Source organism: Malaclemys terrapin, chromosome 2, assembly GCF_027887155.1.
Source record: "Malaclemys terrapin pileata isolate rMalTer1 chromosome 2, rMalTer1.hap1, whole genome shotgun sequence".
NCBI classification, from domain to species: Eukaryota; Metazoa; Chordata; order Testudines; family Emydidae; genus Malaclemys; species Malaclemys terrapin.
In genome coordinates this window covers 158,166,286-158,192,166 of record NC_071506.1, presented here as the reverse complement: position 1 = coordinate 158,192,166, position 25,881 = coordinate 158,166,286, and the positions used below count along the sequence as shown (strand labels likewise).

Here is a 25,881-nt window from a genome sequence, read left to right as displayed (position 1 = left end):
GTCGTGACCACACTTCAGTCAGGACACGGGACGAACAGCTACATATGGGGACAGTCCTGGTGTTGTCGGGACGTCTGGTCACCCTGGGTGAGGAGGGGGGGGGGCTTCCCAATGGTCTCCCTGCCCCTGAGTAGCAGGTTGGTAAATGCGACGAGCAGCTGTTCTCCGACCTCCAGCAAGGCTCAATGCAGCGGCACCCACGCGCCGCCCTTGGCTCCTGCGCATGCGCTGTGAGCGAGCAGCGGCTCGGTAACAAGTTGCGGCCAGCAAGCGGTTTTGAATAGCTGGCACCTATAAGCGCATGCGCCAAGGATAGTCGGTCCTCACCCTTTGAGCAGGTCCCGCCTTTGCCCAGCGCATGCGCCGCGCGGGCGGTAGCGCGAGCCGGTTGCATGGCGACGGTGAAACACAAACGTTGCCCCGGGAACTGGCGGGGGCGAGCGGCGGTTACGCGCTGTCCCTCAGAGCGAGCCGCAGCGCGGAGGTGAGAGACCCGCCCGCGGGCCAGCTGCCCCAGACGCGGGGCCGGGCGCCTGCTGGAGCCACAGCTCCGGCCCGGGCGGGACCCCGCTCAGGGGACACCTGCCTGGCGCCGGGGTCCCGGCCCCGCGGGGCGATCCGCGCTGCCTGCGGCGCTGCGCGGCGGTTGCCGGGTCGGTCGGGGCAGGGCCAGGCTGCGGCCTGGGAGCCGGTGCCGGAGAGCGACCCCCCTCCCCGCAGGGTGCGCGGGACCGCGCCAGGGGCGGCTCAGCCGGGCAGGCGGCATCGCCCTCGCTTCCCCCCGGTGGCCAACTGTGACTGATGTATTCCTGGGGGTTTCATCACATGACCTAATCTTTAATTCATCTTGAATTCCTGGAGGCTCCGGGCCAGTCCTGCGCAGGGTTACCAACCCTCTAGGGTTGGCCTGGAGTTTCCCGGAATCGGCATCGGCTCTTGAAAGGGACTCAGGAGAGTTTAAGAGGTTATTTTAAGAGCATGATGTTATGTCATGTGGGGGGAGGGGGGACTCTCCCGGAATAGCTTCAGTCCCAGTTGGCAACCCTAATACAGAGTGGGACAAGGCAATACCAGTCCTTGAGCTGGGGAAGATTTAGGTGAGGCTCAATAGGCCGGCCCATAACTCACCCCCCCGGCCGAGTGGACTGACTAGTAGCAAAGGCAGGTGATGGGCTGGGGAGTGGCTGGTGCCCTTCACCAATGGGCAGGGGAAGGGAGGCCCTGGGCAAGCTGTCTGTATAGGTGTGCTCATGCTATGGTGATACATAGGATCTCATAGGATCTTCATTTGACCTGCTTGTTATTTAAGCATAAACAAAACACAGGATAAGAAACTCCCTGCCAGAGGTTAATAAATATTTGCTCTGCTTAAACATATACACAGATATAGTAGAAACTTTATAATCTTCACACTTAATTGTCTGGTCAAAAATGGCAGACTCTCCTCACAGCAAAGATTTGACAACATAGCTGTTGTCCAACTCATTCTGCGGTTCTGCCTATCAAGATATACCAACATTTTTCTTATATTCTGAATTCCTTTACTTTCCCCATGGAGCGCTATTCCACCTTTAAGCACCAGTTGAAGAGCTCCCAAAGCCTCCTTGTCACTGTGAGAGCCTGGAATGGACCACTCGGTTCTGAAAGGTCTGTGATAGCTCACTGTCATGAGTCTGTGCCAGTTCAGAAGTGCTTTAGTCTCACTTTTTGTTTTTTTCATCAAAGTTACTGATTGAAATTTGGAGTCTGTTTTCCTTTTAATAGGAAATAAAGAAAAACTGTGTGGTATAATCCATCAGTTTCCATCATCTGGTGCATATTACCCCACTGCCTGAGCTAGCCCGTTACAGAACTAGGAGAATCTATATTAGTTTCAGATTTACCGTTTTATTTTGTATATCATCTTGCACAAAATCTGTATCATAAAATTGTAACAGAGTTAAATAATAGAGTTGCAAAGCTAAAATAAAGAGAAGATTAAGAAAGAAATTAAAAAGCATAGGTAAGGGAGCAGCAGAGGGATGTTTTCAGTTAAGAGAAAGGCTGTTCCTGATCACAGGAGCTGCAGACGAAGAGAGTCTTGCATACTTTTATGGATTTGCCTCATTTATTTTTGCCTAGGCTAAAACTGATGCTGTGACTAAAAATCTGTATTTCTTTCCTTTTATCTTTTAATTTAATTAAATGACATTAAAATAAATTGGTTGCAACACATGGACATCCACGTTCTGTTCTGGAACAGGACCTCACAGTTAAAGTAAGTTTGGGTTTTTTATACAGTTGAGTTGAATAATAAAATTAAGAGAACTTGTATAGAACCATACTAATCTCATATGTTTAGAATTCATTTATATTTTTAGTTCTTTCAGGATCTTGTTATTGGACCTTACAAGAATCATGCCTCTTCCAGACACCATGTTTTGTGCTCAGCAGATTAACATACCTCCTGAACTCCCAGATATTTTGAAACAGTTTACCAAAGCTGCCATCAGGACTCAACCTCATGATGTACTGCAGTGGTCAGCTGGGTAAGTAGTACTTTATATATAGGCTAACAACAAAATATTGCTGCATCATATATTGACCTAATTAGGGGCTTGGCTACACTTGCAGATATAGAGCGCTGGGAGTTAAACCAGCCTTCGGAGCAAGGGAAAACGCTGCTGTGTGTTTACACTGTCAGCTGCAAGCTCAGTGGCATGGCAACATTAGCAGCTCTTGCAACACCACAGAGAGGAGTGCATTGTGGTAGCTATCCCAGTGTGCAAATGGCTGCAGCGTGCTTTTCAAATGGGAGGAGGTGGAGTGTGACAGGGAGTGTGTTGTGTGTATGTGGGGGGAGAGACTGTGTTTTGGGGGGCAGAGAGTGTGTCAGCATGCTGTATTGTAAGTTTAGGCAGCAGCAGGACACCCCACCTCCCACCCCGCCACTCTCTCACACACCCATGCACGCACACACGCATGCACAAACGCCTGCCTCGGCAGCAGCAGCATTCCACAGTAATGGTTTGCTTTGTCCCGGAGCAGATAAGCATGCCAGCTGTCAGAAATGGAGCTTTGAAAGGAGATATCCGCATGCCTGTAGCCGAGTTCAAAACAATGACCAGAGTGGCCACTTGACTTCAGGGGATTATGGGACATTTCTGGAGGCCAGTCCCAGCACAGTAATGCAACACGTCATCCACAGTGACACCCAGGCTTTTCAGCCAGGGCGCAGCAAGCTTTATGCTTCTCGTGGAGGTGGATCACCAGGAGCACTCCAGCTGCAGAGTCCAGGCGCTTTAAGTGCTTTGCCAGTGTGGACACCTCAGGAGTTAGGGCACTTGGGGCTGATTTAATGCGCCCTAACTTGCAAGTGTAGCCAAGCCCTAAGTTGTCTGGATATTAAGTATTGTGTGGCACATATGCTGATATATTTTTATGTATTCTTTAATTTGTTAAAGATAATGTGGTCTTTGATTGAATTTATATTTAGTGATGCAGTTTTAGATGTGGAACCTTGGCAGAGTGACTTAGGGACTGCTACCCAGCGAACTGGCTCACATTTTTGGTGCTGTTAATTTTTGCTCTGTACTGAATGTCATCATTAGTTTTTCCCCTGTAGATTTCATAAATAATCCTGGTTGAAAAGCAGGTGCAGGGTGTTGCCATCTTTAGATCCTTGTATTTGGTTGGATTTTCTGGGGTAATCACTTTTACACATCAGTGAAACACATGCTATTTCATAGGAAGGAACAGAATCTGAAAGTTCTGTGTGTTAGTGAACTCTAGCTTTACCATAAGTACTGTACCATGTTTGTATTAAGAAGATATAGGCTACTGTTGAAATGTGTTACTATTTGTGGTTCTCTTTTTGAAAATAGCTGTGTGGATACTTTTTAGGAAAAGTTGTTAACGTTTAGTGTTTCTTCCTATCTTGGGAGCAAGGCACTGTATATGGTAGTGAATTAAGCAGAATAAGTCTCTTGTATATTAGTTTTTGGCCAGTTGTGATGGTGACATTGGCTGTAAGAGGTAGATATCTGTATCAGCATCCTTAAAATTACTAATATCTGCATCAAACTCAATTCCTGCTGTATTTAAGTTATGGTCAGCTATAAAATAAATAAGTATAATGACTATTGTAAGTCTTCATATAAATTCTTCAAAATTGTGTTTTGATTTGCTAGTTGGGCTGTTTTGACAATGGCCTATCACCAGATTAGACTAGTAGAGGATTATAGAAATCTGGTTTAAAGTGCATTGTTAGACATGTGTGTGGAAAGCATAGACATTGCTACTTGCCAGAACACACTAATAATATTTATAAATCACTCTCCACTGCCACCAAGGAACACAGAACATCGAATTCACAATTAAAGCACAATAATAATTATTATAGTGACAAATAAACACTGTTAAAACTAAACTCTGTGGCTTCAGTTAAAAAGGAAGATGGAAACTGGATACAGAGAGGGGAGGAAGTCTATAGCAGGAGCTAACTGAAGCCAATTTCCCACTTTCATGGGCACTTAGATTATTAGCAGATTTTTATAAAGCTTGTTTTTGCTTAACTTTTATTTGCTTATAAGCATTCAAATGTGTTGGTATTCCTATTAATCTAGGTATTTCTCAGCTCTGTCGAAAGGAGAGCCCCTTCCTGTAAAGGACAGGATTGAAATGCCAGTAGCAACACAGAAAACAGATACTGGGCTCACACCAGGCCTCCTTAAAGTTTTGCACAAGCAGGTACAAGCCAACTTATATTGAACACACAGTATTGTTGAGAGATGTCAATGGAAATTTTCATAGACATGGCTCATAGATGAGATGAGATGTCAGTAGAACTCTTCATAGACAGTTTGGTCCTACAGACTATCTGTCAGAGAAACAGTACGCCACAATTTCTTTGTGGGGGGGAAAAAAGTGGCCCTAAAGTTTTGTACTCCTAGTTCTGTGATAATCTCCATGGTGTATTCCAGTTTTACTTGTGGTCTTGTGTTTTGTCTTTTAAAGCTTTCTCCGAAGGGCCGTGTGAGCATGATAGAACTAGAAAAAAAATGGAAACATCTATGTTTGCCAGTGGAGCAGCTGAGAGCCCTTTTACAATTGGACAACTTCGGTGAAGAGGTGGAATGGCTGAAAGTTCTAGCACTTGGGTGTAGTATACTTGGTGGGGTATGTAGGCATGTTAAAATCTTTCATAATCAAATGACTATGTACCAAGCAGACCATAGAGGAATTACAGTAAATAGATTGTAGATCTAGATACTATTGTGTCACTTTAAACCCCCAATTTTTTGTGCAGCAAAGGCAGGTCACGTATTTGTGTTTGTTTATGTTCATTCAGTGTCAACCTTTGCTCTGAGGGTGTGTGTGATTCAGACAGGCAGAAGAAGTGCTACCACTGCTGGTTTAATGTCAGTACAATAGCAAGCAGGTGTACCAGGAGAAGGAGATATCATTATATCACTATGAGCTGGACAGTACAATGTACCTCATCTGCCCTTCAAAGTATCTAATGGCTCTAATACTCCCTTATTTGTCTCCTGATTTGACTCTAACTCTGTGTGATAAGAGATTTATATCCATATTGTCTTATACCTGACAGTACATAGAGCATAATAAAAGAGTTAGCACATTCATCCATCTCCATGATTCATAGATTCTAGGACTGGAAGGGACCTCGAGAGGTCATCGAGTCCAGTCCCCTGCCCTCATGGCAGGACCAAATACTGTCTAGACCATCCCTGATAGACATTTATCTAACCTACTCTTAAATATCTCCAGAGATGGAGATTCCACAACCTCCTTAGGCAATTTATTCCAGTGTTTAACCACCCTGACAGTTAGGAACTTTTCCCTAATGTCCAACCTAAACTTCCCTTGCTGCAGTTTAAGCCCATTGCTTCTTGTTCTATCCTTGGAAGCTAAGGTGAACAAGTTTTCTCCCTCCTCCTTATGACACCCTTTTAGATACCTGAAAACGGCTATCATGTCCCCTCTCAGTCTTCTCTTTTCCAAACTAAACAAACCCAATTCTTTCAGCCTTCCTTCATAGGTCATGTTCTCAAGACCTTTAATCATTCTTGTTGCTCTTCTCTGGACCCTCTCCAATTTCTCCACATCTTTCTTGAAATGCAGGGCCCAGAACTGGACACAATACTCCAGTTGAAGCCTAACCAGCGCAGAGTAGAGCGGAAGAATGACTTCTCGTGTCTTGCTCACAACACACCTGTTAATGCATCCCAGAATCATGTTTGCTTTTTTTGCAACAGCATCACACTGTTCACTTATATGTAGCTTGTGGTCCACTATAACCCCTAGATCCCTTTCTGCCATACGCCTTCCTAGACAGTCTCTTCCCATTCTGTATGTGTGAAACTGATTTTTCCTTCCTAAGTGGAGCACTTTGCATTTGTCTTTGTTAAACTTCATCCTGTTTACCTCAGACCATTTCTCCAATTTGTCCAGATAATTTTGAATTATGACCCTGTCCTCCAAAGCAGTTGCAATCCCTCCTAGTTTGGTATCATCTGCAAATTTAATAAGTGTACTTTCTATGCCATTATCTAAGTTGTTGATGAAGATATTGAACAGAGCCGGTCCCAAAACAGACCCCTGCGGAACTCCACTTGTTATACCTTTCCAGCAGGATTGGGAACCATTAATAACTACTCTCTGAGTACGGCTATCCAGCCAGTTATGCACCCACCTTATAGTAGCCCCATCTAAATTGTATTTGTCTAGTTTATCGATAAGAATATCATGCGAGACCGTATCAAATGCCTTACTAAAGTCTAGGTATAGCACATCCACCGCTTCTCCCTTATCCACAAGACTTGTTATCCTATCAAAGAAAGCTATCAGATTGGTTTGACACGATTTGTTCTTTACAAATCCATGCTGGCTATTCCCTGTCACCTTACCACCTTCCAAGTGTTTGCAGATGATTTCCTTAATTACTTGTTCCATTATTGTCCCTGGCACAGAAGTTAAACTAACTGGTCTGTAGTTTCCTGGGTTGTTTTTATTCCCTTCTTATAGATGGGCACTATATTTGCCCTTTTCCAGTCTTCTGGAATCTCTCCTGTCTCCCATGATTTTCCAAAGATAATAGCTAGAGGCTCAGATACCTCCTCTATTAGCTCCTTGAGTATTCTAGGATGCATTTCATCAGGCCCTGGTGACTTGCAGGCATCTAACTTTTCTAAGTGATTTTTAACTTGTTCTTTTTTTATTTTATCTTCTAAATCTACCCCCTTTCCATTAGCATTCACTATGTTAGGCATTCCTTCAGACTTGTCGGTGAAGACCAAAACAAAGAAGTCATTAAGCATCTCTGCCGTTTCCAAGTTTCCTGTTACTGTTTCTCCCTCCTCACTGAGCAGTGGGCCTACCCTGTCCTTGGTCTTCCTCTTGCTTCTAATGTATTGATAAAAAGTCTTCTTGTTTCCCTTTATTCTTGGAGCTAGTTTGAGCTCATTTTGTGCCTTTGCCTTTCTAATCTTGCCCCTGCATTCCTATGTTGTTTGCTTATATTCATCCTTTGTAATCTGTCCTAGTTTCCATTTTTTATATGACTCCTTTTTATTTTTTAGATCATGCAAGATCTCGTGGTTAAGCCAAGGTGGTCTTTTGCCACATCTTCTATCTTTCCTACCCAGCGGAATAGCTTGCTTTTGGGCCCTTAATAGTGTCTCTTTGAAAAACTGCCAACTCTCCTCAGTCGTTTTTCCCCTCAGTCTTGATTCCCATGGGACCTTACCTATCAGCTCTCTGAGCTTACCAAAATCCACCTTCCTGAAATCCATTGTCTCTATTTTGCTGTACTCCCTTCTACCCTTCCTTAGAATTGCAAACTCTATGATTTCATGATCACTTTCACCCAAGCTGCCTTCTACTTTCAAATTCTCAACGAGTTCCTCCCTATTTGTTAAAATCAAGTCTAGAATAGCTTTCCCCCAGTAGCTTTTTCAACCTTCTGAAATAAAAAGTTGTCTGCAATGCAGTCCAAGAACTTATTGGATAGTCTGTGCCCCGCTGTGTTATTTTCCCAACATATATCTGGATAGTTGAAGTCCCCCATCACCACCAAATCTTGGGCTTTGTATGATTTTGTTAGTTGTTTAAAAAAAGCCTCATCCACCTCTTCCATCTGGTTAGGTGACCTGTAATAGACTCCTAGCATGACACCAGCCTTGTTTTTTATCCCTTTTAGCCTAACCCAGAGATTCTCAACACTTCCGTCTCCTATGTCCATCTCCACCTCAGTCCAAGTGTGTACATTTTTAATATTTAAGGCAACACCTCCTCCCTTTTTCCCCTGTCTATCCTTCCTGAGCAAGCTATACCCATCCACACCAACATTCCAATCATGTGTATTATCCCACCAAGTCATAACAGTGAGTAAATGATATGCATAGATGATCATGGATCAGGGTCAGAGTTAAGATAGCTTGCAGTTCCTTACCTTTGAATTTTTTTATATTTTAAGTGCAGCCTTAACTAAGAATATCCTGGCTTCCTAACTTTTAAAAACAACAATGATTTAATACATTTGTTTCATAAAATATTGCGATGTCTTTGCAGTCTAACCTCTGGTTTAATAATTATTGGTGTGGAAATTTCCTTATCTTTTGAAACAATTTGTATAACCTTGATATGTGAAAACTTGAGGTGAATAAACTTGCTAAAACATAAAAGAGAGAGTTGTGGCTAGGCCAAAATGTGAGGGCCAGAAAGCCCTGCAGAGTTTATAAATTGTATAGGAGGCCTTTAGAAATTCTGCAGGAGGTCCTCCCAGCTTCCCCAAGTTGGCAGATTCAGCAAAGCTCTTGTATGAGAGGGCTGACAGGTGTGCCAGTTATAAAGTGGCACTGTATATCAGTTTGGGTCTCCAGTTTTAATTACCTTAAATTTGTGAATAATAGGGTTTGGAATATACTCTAGATTTTGAATAGACATTTTTTTTTATTCACCATTCCATCACTACAAAATACTTATCTTTAGAAAATCCATTGTTTACTTGTTACTAAAACTGTAATTTTTGTCACTGCCATTATTTTTAGGGTCTTTAGTCATGGTCTTTGTTACCCCAACCAGCCTATTACTGAGCAAAACTCCTCACTGATTTTTTATAAATGTTAGTATTTATGGCATTGATCCAGCACTAGTATTCACTAGTTCAGATTACAGTATCGGTGAGAGTCCCATTGAAGTTACAGGATTTTTTTTTTTTTTTAAAGTATATCCTTAACTAACACTTGGGGTTATGTTGTTTTTTTAAAATGTAATCTTAACTCTGAATTTTCTGGGTTTTTGGTGGTTTTTTTAACTGCAACATTCTTAAGATTTTTCTGCCTTAAATTATTGACATCCTTAACTTCAGTTTAAGTAGGGTTACCATTCGTCCGGATTTACCCGGACATGTCCTCCTTTTTGTGCTAAAAATAGCGTCCGGGGGGAATTTGTAAATCACTCACAATGTCCGGGATTTCCCCCCTCCCCCGGCAGAGCAGAGCAGAGCGAGCGGCTGGGAGGGCAGCAGGGAAGTCCCGGGCTGGACTCAGGAGCAGCTGTAGAGGAGCCGGATCCGCCCTGCATTCTGAGCCGGCAGCTCCCTTGCAGCCCAGTCCGGCAGCACTGTGCAGGGCCAGGGACCGGGTTTTGTTGTGCAGGGCCAGGAACCGGGTTTTGTTGTGCTGGGGAGCTCAGCCACGTGTCCGGCTCGGCTGCACAGAGCCCAACACTCTGTTCTGAGCAGCAGGGTAAGGGGGCCAGGGAGGTTCTGGAGGGGGCAGTCAAGAAACGGGGGGGGGCTTTTTGGGGAGAGTGGAGAAAGTTTTGGGCAGTCAGGGTACAGGTAGGGGGTAGGGTCCTGGGGGGCAGTTGGGGGGGGTCTTAGGAGGGGGCAGTTAGGGGACAAGGAACAGGGAGTCTTAGGGGGTGGGGTTCTGGAGGGCAGTTAGGAGCAGGGGTCCCAGGAGGGGGCAGTCAGGGGACAAGGAGCGGGGTGGGGGGCTGAGAGTTCTGGGGGGAGCTGTCAGGGGGCAGGAGTGGGGAGAGGGATCGGAGCAGTCAGGGGACAGGGAGCAGAGGGGTTTAGATGGGTTGGGAGTTCTGGGGGGGGGCTGTCAGGGGGTGGGGAGTGGTTGGATGGGGCGTGGGAGTCCCAGGGGTCTGTCTGGGGGTGGGGGTGTGGATAAGGGTTGGGGCAGTCAGGGGACAAGAGGCAGGGAGGCTTAGATAGGGAGTGGAGTCCTGGGGGGCAGTTAGGGGCAGGGGTCCCAGGAGGGGGCAGTCAGGGGACAAGGAACGGGGGGAGGGTTGGGGGTTCTGGGGGGGTGGGAAGTGGGAGGGGCTAGGGCGGGGCTCCTCCTGTCCTCTTTTTTTTCTTGCTGAAATATGGTAACCCTAGTTTAAGTTTACTCCATTTAGGAGATATTTAGATAGCCTGTGGCAGTGAGCCTCCCAGCTTGAGATGACAGACTTGGGCATGCGGAGCTTGCACTAACACACTAAAAATCGCCATGTAGACAGCTCTTTGAAGTTTTAATTTGGGCTCTGAAGTCCATTCCCATCCCTAAGCTTCAGAGCCCGAGCTCCAGCCTGAACTGCAACTTTGAAGTGCTGTCTACACAGCTATTATTAGAACGCTAGTGTGAGCCCTGCAGGCCCGTGTCTCTTGACTCAGGCTGGGAGGATTGCTGCCACAGAATGTGTAGCCCAGTGATTCTCAACCTGTGGCTGGCCCAATCAGCACAGAGCTATGGCCCATGTGACATCCGTAGGGCCAAACAGGTAGTATTGGATGTGGCCCACATAACATATTATGGGCCACATATGCGGCCCACAATATGGTAAATAGGTTGGGAACCACTGGTTTAGATGTATCCAAAAGGACATTTTCCAGGATTGGATATTGTTTGGTTATTTTGAATGATGACATTCACAGCATCATGCCAAAATATCAGCTGCCACAACATTGATCCAGACAAACTTTTCCCCCCAGCTTTTTTGAGATTTAGCTATCTTAGCCAATTTAGTGCTGCCCTCAGTAGGGCCAGGTTCAGATAAATTGAAATGATAGTTCACAGGTGAACTGAGGCCTTTATATGGTAACAAATTAGGGACAATTCTTTACCTGGTGATGTATTTGTAAATATGGCAGTGGACTGATGTCTGTTCAGACTAACATGATGCAATTAATTGCTCAATGATACGCTCCCTTTCTCTTTTGCATTGATTAAAAGAGTAACAGAATTACACGAAGGCCTTTTCTATACTAACAAAATTTTTAGCCTTAATTCACCAATAGTGCAGCTTTACCGCTGCTAATGTTGGTGGAGGCAGTAGTGTGAAAAGGGCTCAGGCATTTTTACCACTCTGTTGTCTTAAACCAAATGAGATGCCACAATAATAAAAATGCCTGAGCCCTGTCTACACTACAGCTTCCACCACTGTTATCACCAGTGGAGCTGCCTGCATTGGAGTGTGAATTGCAGGTACAAACTTTGCAAGTGTAAATGAAGTCTTGGTTCTATTCACACTGAATTTCAGAAGCTGACAGTCTCTTTCATGCGATATTACACCATAGTGAACAAAGGATGCTAATGCCTTCTGGTATTATGTCTCTCTTTTCTTGGTTGGGATCCTGCTAGTCCTTAATGACTTCTGTGAAGTATGCCTGTGAAATTCTAACAACTGATCCAGAGGGGGGACCTGCTCGTATTCCATTTGATACATTCTCATTTATTTACACATACCTGGCCAGTATAGATGGTGAGATGCCAGACTACAAAGTTGAAGCTTTCCTCAATGCTCTTAAGGGACAAGTGTAAGTATAAATTTGGATTTGGAGCATGCATCAGCTATGCTGGTTCATTCTGGCTTCATAAATCTCTAATTTTAGTTAGATAATCTCTCTTTTCACTTCATTTTCTCTTTGTACTTGCTAGTGAGAGCATAATAAACATTGAGGACAAGATTTTTCAAAAATGGGTGCCTAAAGTTAGGCTCCTGTTGGCTTCAATGTCAGAGTTTGAGCCAACAGTTATTCACCCACACGTTTATTTTTTCCAGATGTTCGGTTAGGTGAATTATGGTGTTCTCTACTCCAGATAGAAATGATGTTTATAGCTTTGTAACATCCGCATGTTGTTGTTTGAACCCACAGCATTTTAAAGTTTCTTCTTATGTTTTACCATAGATGTTGAATAGGAGAAGGGAAATAAACAAGCCCTGTAGGAGGAAACTGCATTACATATGACCTGATTTTGGAGGAGGACTCTCTGTGAGGAGCAGCTGCCCATCACAGCCTTTCTTAGAGAAATGGATAGAATTATCTGAGGGCAATCCACTGATGCCTGCTAGATGGCACAAGTGGAATACACTTGTGACCAACTCTTCTTGAAGGCAGCAGATGTTACAAGGAGATCATTCACTAGGGTGACTGTTGTTCTGGCTTTGCATTGGCCAAATCTGGTAGCCAGCATATTGGCAGAAGGTGGATTCTGCTGGAGATTGCTGGAGATGATCTGCCACTATCATCTCAGTGTCCTTGTTCAGGAAAGGAACATTTGAGACTAGGTCATAACTAGCAAAATTGTTTGGGTCCTTCTGTTTTTTGGGGTTTTTTTTAGTATTAGCCATGATTCCAAGCCACTGGTAAATTGCCCTTCCTTAGACATGATCTCAGGTGTTCATTTACCATTACCAGGGTCTGTTCTATCTCTCTGCTGCTCCTGCCACCTTTATAGATTTTATTAATATTTTCAGCAAAGTGTTATGGCAGTTCCTCACAGTGGGAGATGTTCAGGTGCAAGGTAAAGGAAAAAACAGTCTGGGCTGGTCAGGAGTTCCGCTATCAAGAACAGTTATGTTGATCAGACATTTTAGATATTGGTTTCCTTTATAATGTTGGTGTTTATAAACACTGTATGTTCCAGGCTACGAGTTCTTGTCTCTGCTTTATCTGGTGCTGATCATTGGTTAACAGTAGATATCTCTGGGGGTGGTACAGAGGGAGGGGTTGTTTTGAGGTTGTTGTTAGAAAGTGTCTGACTAGTCCCTTAGCACACTGGTCATGCTTCTGGCTTGTGTAGTGGATTCCAACAGAATGTAAGAGTGGGAATGAACACTATGCGGGAGAATGCTGTATTTATCTGAATGGATGTTAGATGCTGGGCCACTGAGACAGAACGAACTGTACTCCATAAGTATGAAGTCTCACAAGACAAATTTTGATGTCTTGGTTTGAGATTAGCTCTGAGAGGAAGCTTGCAGAGCTCTTGAGTGGTCTGTATATTGCTAGAATGTCTATATTGGTTCTGTTTCCTGGAGTTCTGTGTCATCTGAGTGCATCTGAATAACTTGGTCTCTGGGTTAAGATCTCATTTCCATCTGGGTTTGGTTGGGTTATCTGATAGCCATCCTTCCTACCAAACTTTGGACTCATGGGGTGGAATCCTGGCCCCACTGAAGTCAACAGCAAAACTCCCATTGACCTCAGTGGAATGAGGATTTCACCCATGGTGTGTTGTATATCCTGCTGGAATGAGTTGTACCAGAATGCATCTGACAATGTCTTCAACCCAGGTTTCAGTGAGGTAGGCCAGGTTAGTTGCCACCTCCACAATCAGGTCATATGTAATGCAGAGTTTATTTTTAACCAATCTTGTGTTCATGAGCCTGAGGTTATGTTCTTTGATCCCTAGGACATAAGACTGGAAGGGTCCTATTGACTCATCAAGTCCAGTCCCCTGCTATTGCAGGCAACTCTATCATATAATCCTGTCCTCCTTACCATGGCTGCAGGGTGATGCCTGGTTTGTATGTATGGATATGCACTAAGTGTCTGTTCCATCCTGAGGATGCGTCTTTTTGTCTTGGGTTGCCTCAATCCCATCAGGACTGGGGTTGGGAGTATATGTGACGGGCATAAATTTGGTGTTTGTTTTATTTGTCATTTCTTTGGTGTCTCAGATCCCCAATTCTTGTAATATTATTTCTCTTGTATGCTATTGACATAGTCCTGATCCCTGAAAGGGCATATCTCTTGTACCTGAGTATTTGAGTAATGCATTCCTGCAGGAGGAGGACAAAAATATGGTATACATGGCTTGCTCACTTCTTGAGCTGTGGGTGTATGGAGACTACCTATTTCATTTGTGCTTTTGTCCTCTGGTCCTTCCTGCTGAAGGAGCCAGCAGGATTAACATAATCACTGTCCTAAATTAATTGAACCTAAGTGTGGTGTTATTTTGAGCTTTCTTGTCTCTGGAGCATTCCGGGTTGGAAGATAAATACACAAATGCCATATCCATTTACATTAACAAATTGATAAGCTTTACTGTCACCACTTAAGATGACTATAGAATTGCAATCATACGTACAATTAAGATTATATTACTCTTTTGCATAATACAATGATTTAGGTTTAACTGGAACCCAGATAAGTAATCATTGTACAGTAATTTGTTTAAAATCGTTAACCTTATTTACCTTCCCTTGTTAACTTTTGAAAAGTTGAGATAATAGCCTCTTGGGAGATTTCTTTATAGCTGCTACAGACTAGGTAAAAAAAACGGTTACTCACCTTTGTAACTGTTGTTCTTCGAGATGTGTTGCTCATATCCATTCCAATTAGGGGTGTGTGCGCCGCGTGCACGATCGTCGGAGAAATTTTCTACCCTAGCAACACCCGGTGGGTCGGCTGTGGAGCCCCCTGGAGTGGCGCCTTCATGGCGCTGGATATATACCCCAGCCGACCCAGCGCCCCCTCAGTTCCTTCTTGCCAGCCACTCCAACAGTGGGGAAGGGGGCGGGTTTGGAATGGATATGAGCAACACATCTCGAAGAACAACAGTTACAAAGGTGAGTAACCGTTTTTTCTTCTTCTAGTGCTTGCTCATATCGATTCCAATTAGGTGACTACCAAGCCTTACCTAGGCGGTGGGGTCGGAGTGAGACATCGCCGTGTGCAAAACCGCTGAACCGAATGCAGCATCGTCTCTGGACTGCTGTACCAGCGCATAGTGAGTGGCGAAGGTGTGGACCGATGAACAAACTGCAGCTCTACAAATGTCCTGGATCGGGACTTGAGCCAGGAAGGCAGTCGAGGAGGCTTGGGCCCTCGTGGAGTGAGCGGTGAGGCGTGGCGCTGGGACACCAGCCAGGTCGTAGCAAGCACGAATGCAGGACGTGATCCAAGAGGAGAGATGTTGGGAGGAGACCGGTAGGCCTTTCAACCGGTCGGCTACTGCAACGAAGAGTTGCGTCATCTTTCGAAATGGTTTCGTACGCTCAATATAGAAAGCAAGGGCCCTGCGCATGTCCAAGGAATGCATACGCTGGTCTTGGCGTGTGGCTTAGGATGGAAGACCGGGAGGAATATATCCTGGTTTACATGAAAAGCTGATATAACCTTGGGAAGGAAGGCAGGGTGGGGGCAAAGCTGCACCTTGTCTTTATGGAAGACTGTGTACGGAGGCTTAGATGTGAGGGCCTTGAGTTCAGAAACACGCCTTGCTGAAGTGATGGCTACAAGGAAGACTGTCTTCCAAGATAGGTAAAGGAGCGAGCAGGTAGCCAGTGGCTCGAATGGGGGTCCTGTGAGCTTGGAGAGAACCAGGTTAAAATCCCACGCCGGAACGGGTTGGCGTTGCTGTGGGTAAAGGCGGTCTAAGCCCTTGAGGAATCTGACAACCATCGGGTTAGAGAAGACCGAGGAAGCGTGTTCTCCTGGGTGGAACACCGATATAGCGGCCAGGTGAACCCTGATTGAAGATATCGCCAAGCCCTACTGTCTCAAGGACAGGAGATACTTGAGTATAAGAGGAATAGACGCCTGCAAGGGGGGCGTGGCCTGCTGGTCGCACCAACAGGAGAACAGCTTCCACTTGGATAAGTAAGTGGTCCGTGTAGAGGGCTTTCTACTTCCCATTAGAATCTGTTGCACGGGATGTGAGCATTGTAGCTCTGTCCGATTCAGCAATGGAGCATCCACGCTGTAAGGTGGAGCGATTGCAGGTCGGGGTGACACAATTGGCCGTGGTCCAGGGAGATCAAGTCTGGGCACAAGGGAAGCGTGATCAGAGTTTGAACTGATAGCTCCAGAAGCGTGGTGTACCAGTGCTGTCTTGGCCAAGCTGGAGTGACTAGAATCACACGTGCCTGGTCTCTGCGTAGTTTGAGCAGTACCCTGTGGACCAGTGGGAATGGAGGAAAGTGTAGAACAGCTGGTCTTTCCACGTTAGAAGGAAAGCGTCCGACAGGGAGCCCGGAGATCGCCCTTGTAGGGAGCAGAACACATGGCACTTCCAGTTGGCTCATGATGCGAACAGGTCTACCTGGGGAAATCCCCACCTCTGGAAGATGGAATAGATGATGTCCAGGCGAATCGACCACTCGTGCGTCTGGAAGGATCTGCTGAGACGGTCCGCTAGAGTGTTCTGGACTCCAGGGAGGAACGATGCCATCAGATGTGTCGAGTGGGCAATGCAGAACTCCCACAGGCGAATGGCCTCTTGGCATAGGGGAGACGACCTGGCTCCTCCTTGCTTGTTGATGTAGAACATGGCCGTGGTGTTGTCTGTGAGGACTAACATGCAGCGGCCATGCAGGAGACCGAGAAATGCCTGACAGGCTAGGCGCACCGCCATCAGCTCTCGAACATTGATGTGCAGAGCTAGTTGGGATGCGGTCCACAGGCCTTGGGTATGGTGCTCCCCGAGGTGAGTGCCCCAACCTAGAGATGAGGCGTCCGTGACCAGGTGCAGGGAGGGTTGTGGGGCGTGAAACGGCACTCCTGCACAAACCGCCTTGTGATCCAGCCACCAGGTGAGAGAGGTCAAGACCGAGTTCGGAATCGTGATCACCATGTTCAGGCTGTCCCAAGAAGGGCGGTACACTGAGGACACCCAGGCCTGAAGTTGACGAAGCCGAAGTCTGGCATGCCTGGTTACGTAAGTACAAGAGGCCATGTGACCCAACAGACCGAGGCACGTCCTTACAGTGGTAATCGGGAAGGCCTGGAGTCCGTGGATGATGTTCGCGATGGTGCGAAACCGAGTGCCTGGCAGAAGAGCTCGGGCAAGTGTGGAGTCTAAGACTGCCCCGATAAACTCTATTCTCTGGGTCGGCTCCAGAGTGGACTTCTCTTTGTTGAGTAGAATGCCTAAGTCGTGGAATGTTTGTAGTATTATCTGTACGTGCGCCTGAACCTGCTCTCTGGTGCGGCCGCGGACCAGCCAGTCGTCTAGATACGGGAACACCTGTATCCTTTGTCGCCGAAGGTATGCTGCCACGACGGCCATACGTTTGGTGAACACTCTTGGAGCCGCGGACAGTCCGAAGGGAAGGATGGCAAATTGGTAGTGTACCTTGTTTACTACAAAACAAAGGAGGCGCCTGTGAGGGGGGTAGATTGCTATATGAAAATATGCTTCCTTCATGTCAAGTGCGGCGTACCAGTCCCCAGGATCCAGGGAAGGGATGATGGTCCCCAAGGAGACCATGCGGAACTTCAACTTTACTATGAATTTGTTGAGTCCGCATAAGTCTAAAATGGGTCGCAGACCCCCTTTTGCTTTGGGGATCAGGAAGTAGCGGGAGTAAAACCCCTTCCCCCTTAACTCTGGGGGAACCTCCTCTATGGCCCCCATAGAGAGGAGCCCAAAAACCTCCTATATAAGGAGATGCGCTTGAGAAGGGTCCCTGAAGAGGGACGGGGAGGGGGAGTGGGCGGGGGGGAACGAAGAAAACTGGAGGGCGTATCCCCTCTCCACCGTGCAAAGGACCCAACAGTCCGAAGTTAAAAGGGACCAAGCACGGTGGAAATGGGAGAGGCGATCCCGAAATAAATGAGATGGATCCTGGGTAGTGGCTGGTGCGCCGTCCTCGGGCGCAGCTTCAAAAGTTTTGCGTAGGTCCTGAAGGTGGCCTAGGGGGGCCCTGGTTCTGACCGGGTTGGGGTCCAGTCGGCCTCCGTCTACCACCTCGTCCCTGCCTTCTCGGACGAGGAGGAGGAGGAGGGTAGAACCTTTGTGGCTGTGGCCTAAAGGGCCTGCTTTGAGGTCCTGGGACGTGCATCCCCAGGGAGCGCATGATGGTTCTCGAATCTTTGAGGCTCTGTAACCTAGAGTCCGTCTTGTCCGAGAACAAGCCTTGGCCCTCGAACGGCAAATCCTGCAGGGTCTGCTGCAGTTCTGGCGGTAACCCCGAAACCTGGAGCCAGGAGACACGTTGCGTGGCTATCCCAGATGCTAGAGTCCTGGCGGACGAGTCTGCAATGTCGAGGGAGGCCTGTAAGGAGGTTCTAGCCACCGTTTTGCCCTCCTCCACCAGGGCCCTGAACTCCTCCCTTGAGTCCTGGGGAACCAACTCTTTGAATTTACCCATGGAAACCCATGAGTTATAATTGTACCGACTTAAGAGCGCCTGTTTGTTTGCGGCCCTGAGCTGCAGACCCCCCCGCCGAATAAACCTTGCGTCCAAACAAATCAAAGCGCTTAGCGTCCTTTGATTTGGGCGCTGCCACCTGCTGGCCATGGCGCTCTCTGGCGTTCACTGATGAGACTACCAGTGAACATGGTGCATGTAGAGGTACTCATAGTCTTTAGAGGGCACAAAGTACTTCCTCTCTACCCCTCTGGCAGTTGGAGGGATGGAGGCCCTAGGGGTTTGCCTTAGGGCCGTAGCGTTAGCCTGAATTGTTCGGATAATGGGCAACGCCACCCGGGTTGGGGCATCAGATGAAAGGATGCTCACCCCCGGCTCCTCCACCTCCGCTATCTCCTCGGCCTGTAGGTCCATATTTCTTGCCACCCTATGTAACAAGTCTTGGTGGGCACGAAGATCTATAGGAGGTGGGCCTGAGGGTGTTGTACCCGCCACTGCCTCATCTGGGGAAGATAAGGAGGACGCCTCAGGGGGTAAGGGATCTGTGTGAGGGTCCGGCTCCAAGGGACTTGGAGGTGCAGGATCCCCTGCACCAGGGTCTGGTTCCTGCGTGGGCGTCGGGGCCGGAGCCTCCATACCCCCTGGGGGAGGACGGGAGATGGTGGCCTCAGGAACCCTGGGCTCAGAGTGAGCCAAGCGAGAGGCCGCTAGTGGAGCCCCTTGAGCCTGGTGATACGCCCAAGGGGTCCAGAAAGACCAATGCGTAGGGTCTTGTCGAAGGTTGTCTGTCCCTCCTGCCAATGACCCAAGTTGTCTGCGGCTTGACCTTGAGCAGGGTACGTTGAACGGGGAGCCCCTTCAGAAGAGTGAGACGCCAATCTCGAGGGCCAGGGCGGTGCCGAGTGTGGGTGCAGGGAAACGTCCTGGTACGGTGCCGAGCGGTGCTAATCAATCGGCAAGCGGTCTCTGCGTGGTGCCAGTGAACGGTACTGGGATCGAGAACGGTGCCGATATGCATGTCGGTACTGGGATCCGGATCTGGATCTGGACGACGAAGACCGTCTGTAACCTCAGTGCCGGGAGCAGCTTCGGGAATGGGAGCGGCACTCATACCGGTGCCGAGAGCTGCGCCCTGACTCCGACCAGTACCGTTGCTCGGGTCGGTGCCGAGAAGAAGACCGGTGCCGGGAGGTAGATCTGTGCCGCGAGTACGACCGGCGCCGAGATGGAGATCGGTGCCGGGACTACGAGCAGAGTCGAGACCTGCTCCGAGACAGAGAGAGGTGCCGCGAATCCACGCCCGGAGAAGGCGGCCGTATCAGGGTAGGCTTGCCCCTGGACTGTACCGTACGAAGGGCATGCGGTGCCACGGGTTGAGAAGGCGCCGGCTCCGTGAGGGCGATGAGGTCTCTCGCCGTGGCAAACGTCTCTGGTGTAGAAGGGAGACAGGTCTCCACCACCTGACGAGGTGGTGAGCCAGTCCGCACCGGATGCAACGGCTGTACACCTGGCGCCGGAGTCAACGGTGCTGCTGATACTTGCATCCTCTGGCGTTCGGAAGCCGGGCGCGGCTCTACCACCGGTGCGGGGGGAGCCGGTGCCTGTTGGACGGCAGCGTCCTGAGCTTTACGGGGCCTTTTATGTCCTGGAGACAGGGACCGGCGCCGAGGGGCTTGCGGCGGACGCGGTGCCGAGGGAGGACGGTGCCGTGGCGCCTTTTCCGCGTCTGCCCGCGGTGCAGTACTGGAACGAGCCGTTGGGGCACTACGCACCGAGGCGCTCGGTGCCGGAACCTGGCACACTGAAGGAGGATCCGGGCTAAGTGCCGCTTCCATGAGGAGCTGCTTAAGCCTGAAGTCCCGCTCCTTTTTCGTCCTTGGCCTGAAAGCCTTGCAAATCTTGCACTTGTCCGTTTGGTGAGACGCCCCGAAGCACTTCAGACAAGAGTCATGGGGGTCTCCCGTTGGCATAGGCCTAGCACATGTCGTGCACGGCTTAAAGCCGGGAGCCTTGGGCATGAGCCCGGCTGTGCGCTGGGGGGGAAAAGGGGGGAATAAAGGCCCCCTTAACCCCCGCTTACTACGAAAAACTATTTATAACTATTAACAACTACTAATTTAAAAAACACAATTAACAACTATCTACAAGAAGCAACGGGTAAAGCTAGGGAGAGTGGAGAACAGCTATGCCGCGCTCCACAGTTCCAACGACCTTCACGGGCGGTAAGAAGGAACTGAGGGGGCGCTGGGTTGGCTGGGGTATATATCCGGCGCCATGAAGGCGCCACTCCAGGGGGCTCCACAGCTGACCCACCGGGTGTTGCTAGGGTAGAAAATTTCTCCGATGATTGTGCACGCGGCGCGCACACACCTAATTGGAATGGATATGAGCAAGCACTCGAAGAAGAACAGCAATGTCCCATATAAGACACTCCAGTGCTATTGGCGGATCTTTTTGAAGTTGTTTGGATTTCATAGTATTAAATTAGGTTTCACCTTCAAGAACCCTTCCAGAATCCTAGGTTTGATTCTGCCTTTACCCTTTTTTTATTTGAGCCCATTGAATGGAGCTTTATGGAGCTTCTGTGCACTTGACTTTAGTGGATTTAAGAGTTAGGGCAACTTCATGTGGTACAAGTCCTAAATTCTATATTTTAAATAAAGCAAAATTTAGCTGATAGATTACTTGGTGCAAGAAAAATATTTACTCCTGGGGGAATTCTGCACTACTGTGCATGTGCATAATTAATGAGCCGCTCATATTTTTAAATTTTTGTTCAGAAAAAAGCTTCTGCTGAAATGTTGCTGTAGTTCTGCCTTTTGACCACCAGAGGGTGCTGTGTCAATAAAACACAGCAGCTCCCAGCCAGCTAGGGAAGAGAGAGAGCCTGCAGAGCCTTCTTTGCAGCTGGCCAGGTCAGGAGACAAGGGTTATGGGGAGACGGACAGCATGGTGTGCTGGTAGGGGTCATACAGAGGCTCATAAGGGCTAGGGGGAGGCAGACTGGGGCAGGGGCTGAATGGGAATGGAGGCCCAGGGCCACAGGGGAGAGGGAGGTGCAGGGCCACATGGGGAAGGGGGTACAGAGCTACATAGGGACAGGGGAGTGGCTGGGTGGGGGTACAGAGACACATGGGGACAGTGGGAGGGAGTTCAGGGACATAGGGGGGTGGGGAGGAGGTGCAGGGAAACATAGGGATGTGGGGAGTGGGTATCTGAGTAGGGGTGGAGGGACACATGGGGGTTCAGGAACACATGGGGAAAGGGGCAGCTGTGCCTGACTGAATGGGAGAGGCTAGGGATCAGCCAGGGTCTGCCTGGGGAAAGCTCCCTAACAATTCCTCCCCACCCCACAAAAAAACCTGTTCCATATTTTTCCCACCCATACCCAACAACCCTCCAAGTTCACACCCAGGCTCCTTCCAAGCAATTTATTTCCCTCTCTCTCAGCTCCTTCATTACCCCTCACTCCCCTAAGCCTTGGCACCGTTTCTGAGGGGTGTGGGAAATATGGTTCTGTATTGTAGTTTAAATGAATTATTACTCAGAGTTCTGTATTAATATGCCTAGTACGGAATCTATTTGTCAAAAAACATTTCCTGAATCCTTTTTGTTGTCTATATTGTTACAGACATACTTGCTGACAGGTATTTTGAAATAAATGACCAAAATTAAATGAAGCTGATGCGATTATATTGTGTTATTTTGACAAATAAAATATGCAGAGTTTTACAGAATTTTAAAATATTGTGTGCGGAATTTTTATTTTTTTGCCACAGAATTCCCCCAGGAGTAAAATGTTTGTAAAATGTGTAATGTTCCAGAACCAGGTTGTATTGTCTGTTACAAATGTAATTACAGAAGTAATTCTGAACTATGCTACGAAGAAAAATGTTTAAGAGAAAAATCCTCACTAAGAAAATGTATATTGGGGGGAGATTAAGTGTAGTTTTAAAAAGTTCAGCCATTTGGGTCATTATTAAAATAAATAATTTAATGAAGGATATTTATTTTCTTGTAATTTAGGGAGCGTAAAGGAGATCAGGTTGGAGTTTCAGATTTCTTCATTCCATCAAAGAAGGCTTAAGAGAAAGATGACAAGGATTTTCTGGAAGTAAATGCCACCAATTCAGAGCAGAACTTTAATAAAGTCACATAAAGTTTAGCATTAGCAGTCACCACAAAATATAGACTTTGATTTACCAATATACCATATGCAGTGTGATTTTTATTTATGAAAGTTGACTAAGAGATACATCTTAGGATTTATTTGTTTTCATAGATGTGTAATTTTAGCTTTAGATTTCTGCAAATAAATAGAAACTTTTAATAGAGTTAGTGATTTAGGACATTTTCTGATATATTGTGAAACTACATGTCAGCTAAAAAAAAATTGTTTTTCACAGAGAGATATTGGTATCTACCTCCATAAAGTGATCAAGATTCTTCTGTCTGAAGGCCATATCAAAGAACTTTAAGGAACTATGCCATTCATTTATATTGTATGTTCTTATACGCAACTCATGCCCAGTGGGTCTACCTCAGTGAAGAAATCAGATGTCCCATTTTTTTCATATGATGTCCTAGTGTCCCAAAAACTTCTTTTGGGACGCCTGAAATATCCTGTTCTTCATGCAGTTGTCTACACGTATTCCACTTGTGGTTCACACCTGCCTCATGCACAGGATCAGATTCTTTTGAATAGCAGTGACTATTGGGGACATGCCTGCACAAGTGTACACACACCCCTATCCCATCCCGGTCATAAAGGGTAGAGCAGGCCCACCCATCCTTCAGTTTCTTTTTACAGCTGTGGCAGTGAGATGGAACCCTGGAAGTGACCACTTCTCTGCACACAGTGTGATTCTGTTGCTCTTTTAGTAGTTGTTTCCTTATTGTTGTTAGGTTACTACAGTTACTGTAGTGTTGTTTAATTCAGGGGCATTGAGGATGGATGGGTACCTGGTGGTCAGTCTGTCCTTCGCTTCCTTCCTCTAGATGGTCATCAAAACTGTATGGACTTCATACAAAAATCATATATGGTTTACATCACAATTTCACATGGATGTAGCTTCATACAGATCTGAAGCTATCTGCAATGAAAATATGAAATCATATTTCAGATAGTTTGAAATAGCAATTTCATGTGAATTTCACAACCCTTAAATTCGTTGCCACAAAAGGGTCCTAATGTTTGATTTAGAAAATATGGTCATGTTATACCCAATTTCTCTAAATTATGCCACACTCAAGCACTCATTGTCAATTTGTTTATCTTAATGCCAATTCAGCATTTGTTGTTATTTAGTATGATAGAAGTCCCAGTTTTCTTTGAATAATTTTAACTTTACTGCAGTGAAAATGCTCATTGTTACTAATTACTTGATTACATAAAGTGTATTGTGACTAATAGGAATTGAACACAGCCACCCTATCTGCTTTAAACTGCAATACACTTTACTGAATCCAACTTTGTGCCAAGCAGTCTGTCATATGAGAGACTGCAATGGAGCATCCTACTAGTTTATCAGGGAGCTGAGGAACCTATAAACATAATCTTTCATATTTATGAAGCATGTTTATCAGCTGGACAGGAGCTGATAGCATGCCAGCTCATAGACTCTGGGAACACACAGTAACAAAAGTAGAAACATACAGGTGTTCAGGATTCTGAGACAGAGGGATGCCAAGGCCTTTGTATGATGGTTTAACCATCTAGAACCTTGTGCAGAAAGCTGAAGACAAATGTGCATGGCTCTACATCACATTTTATTTGTACAATTGGCCACCAGTCCTTTCAGATATCCATTTTAGCCCTTAATGCCTGAACTATCACTTCTGCAACAAATTGTGTAATAAATAACATGTACAATGGTAACACGTGGGTCTTAGGGCTTTATTGATCTCATAACTGCTTTGACACCAGCAATGGGTAAAAATGCTTTCTTTTCATCTAAAGCTTCCTACAAGATTGTGCTTATTTCACTCATATGTAGACCTATCCATAATGGAATGGTGGAGAGGGGTGGTTATGCCTTCCTCTGAACCATTCAGCATTGGTCACTGCTAGAGATACTAGACTCAGTTGACAGTTCCTATTGTGTATTCCAAAACATCACAGCTAATACTGTCGGGGGTTGAGAAAATAAAGACACCTTTTACTTTGAAACTAAGAAACCACATGTACACTCACCCAAAGCCCTCTTGCCTTCTGGGGAAACATCGCTATTGGAGGAGGGTGGCTTTTCTGTGCAGTGGAGGCACAGCACAGCACAGTTCCCTTCATCTGACTGAGAGGAGAGGACAATAATGCTTAGCTCTTCCATGGTGCTTTTCTTCTGCAGCCAGTGTTTCATTGTGACGTGTAAAGATTAAGAAACAGTATTTTAAAATGTTCTGAGTATGATTGTTCTTTTCCAGAGATCAACAGAATGGCATGGTGCAGCCCAGAAACTTTCTGACCCTGGCCTCCTAGATCTGTTCTGCCATGCCCTCACATGGCCAGTGCGTGAACTACAATCAGTGTGACCACACTAGGAAGTGTCATTTTTATTCAATAGACCAGAAATCATGGGTTGCAATATAAAAGATGAAATTCTCAAATCTTCACTTAAGAAGAAGAGGGAATGGATACTGTGCCCTATTCAGCTGTTGCTCCCTTTCCTTTCTGTAGCTTATTACAAGAATTCTCATCTTTTTCTGATCCTTCTGTCCATTTTCCATTCATAAAGATCAATAAGGTGTTAACTGATCATTGTTAACCTGCACTCCAGTACGATGATACTCTGTGTATCCCTCCCTCCTCTCCCAAATAATGACACATTAAATGGTTTGTGGGTTTTTGGTACCGATTGAAGTTTATTATAGATTTTGTCCAATCTGCACTTTTTGTAAATTGGAATATTGTTTTATGTTTATAAAAAGAAAAATATATATAGTAAAGGAAGTACAGACCCCAAAAATAGATTTTCAAAAGAAGAAACATAAAAATAAGGGACTGCAGCAATCTGAGCAATTACAAAAAATCCCATTTCTTGTTACGCTTCTGCACAGCACTTACCTGAAAGTATTAGTTGCTCAAATGAAGTTTCAGAGTCAGAAATACAACCAGCCAATCACTATTACCTTTATGGAGCTACTGCTTTCAAGAGTTGGTTTTGAGCAAGATCTGCCAATGCAACTCTTGGCACTGCCCACAAATAGCTTTTGCCATTCACAGTTAGCAAGTAGCAAATATTTTTAGTCCAGCCTTTTAGGCAGTCTTAAAATTGGGCACAATCTCAACACTTTGAACAAGCTTTGTATGAAATGCTAAGCGGTGATTCAGTACATCTGCAAATTGGGATATTCATAGGTTATTATTTATTCTACATACAACGCCATGTGTGTGCATGGTGCTGAACAAGCACCATGAACAGGGCTCTGCTCTGAGGTGCTTTCAGTTTCAGGACATTGTACCTGGCTAGTGAACAAATATGTGTCCAAGGAGCCTTTATGGCC

At 46.3% G+C, this 25,881-nt stretch overlaps 1 protein-coding gene across 9 annotated transcripts; it reads left to right on the top strand.

Annotated features, from left to right (window-relative positions):
* ROPN1L (rhophilin associated tail protein 1 like) lies at positions 1-25,221 on the top strand. 9 transcript variants are annotated; one of them, XM_054019087.1, is made up of 7 exons: positions 363-484; positions 2,243-2,257; positions 2,361-2,528; positions 4,605-4,728; positions 4,996-5,157; positions 11,643-11,818; positions 22,408-22,589. In XM_054019087.1, exons 1-7 carry the CDS (start codon positions 393-395, stop codon positions 22,466-22,468), a joined length of 798 nt encoding a protein of 265 aa, XP_053875062.1. In that variant the 5' UTR covers positions 363-392; the 3' UTR covers positions 22,469-22,589. The 9 variants fall into 9 exon arrangements, with proteins under 9 accessions (XP_053875069.1, XP_053875067.1, XP_053875062.1 ...); XM_054019091.1 differs by lacking the exons at positions 363-484; positions 22,408-22,589 and adding exons at positions 645-1,647; positions 22,788-25,221; XM_054019086.1 differs by lacking the exon at positions 363-484 and adding an exon at positions 645-1,647.
* The last annotated feature ends 660 nt before the right edge of the window (positions 25,222-25,881 follow it).

Coding starts and splice junctions, on each gene's coding strand:
- ROPN1L (XM_054019086.1), top strand. CDS start 1,553: ATGGAGCGCTATTCCACCTTTAAGCACCAGTTGAAGAGCTCCCAAAGC. Junction 2,529..4,604: donor GTACTGCAGTGGTCAGCTGG/GTAAGTAGTACT, acceptor CTATTAATCTAG/GTATTTCTCAGCTCTGTCGA. Junction 4,729..4,995: donor TTAAAGTTTTGCACAAGCAG/GTACAAGCCAAC, acceptor TGTCTTTTAAAG/CTTTCTCCGAAGGGCCGTGT.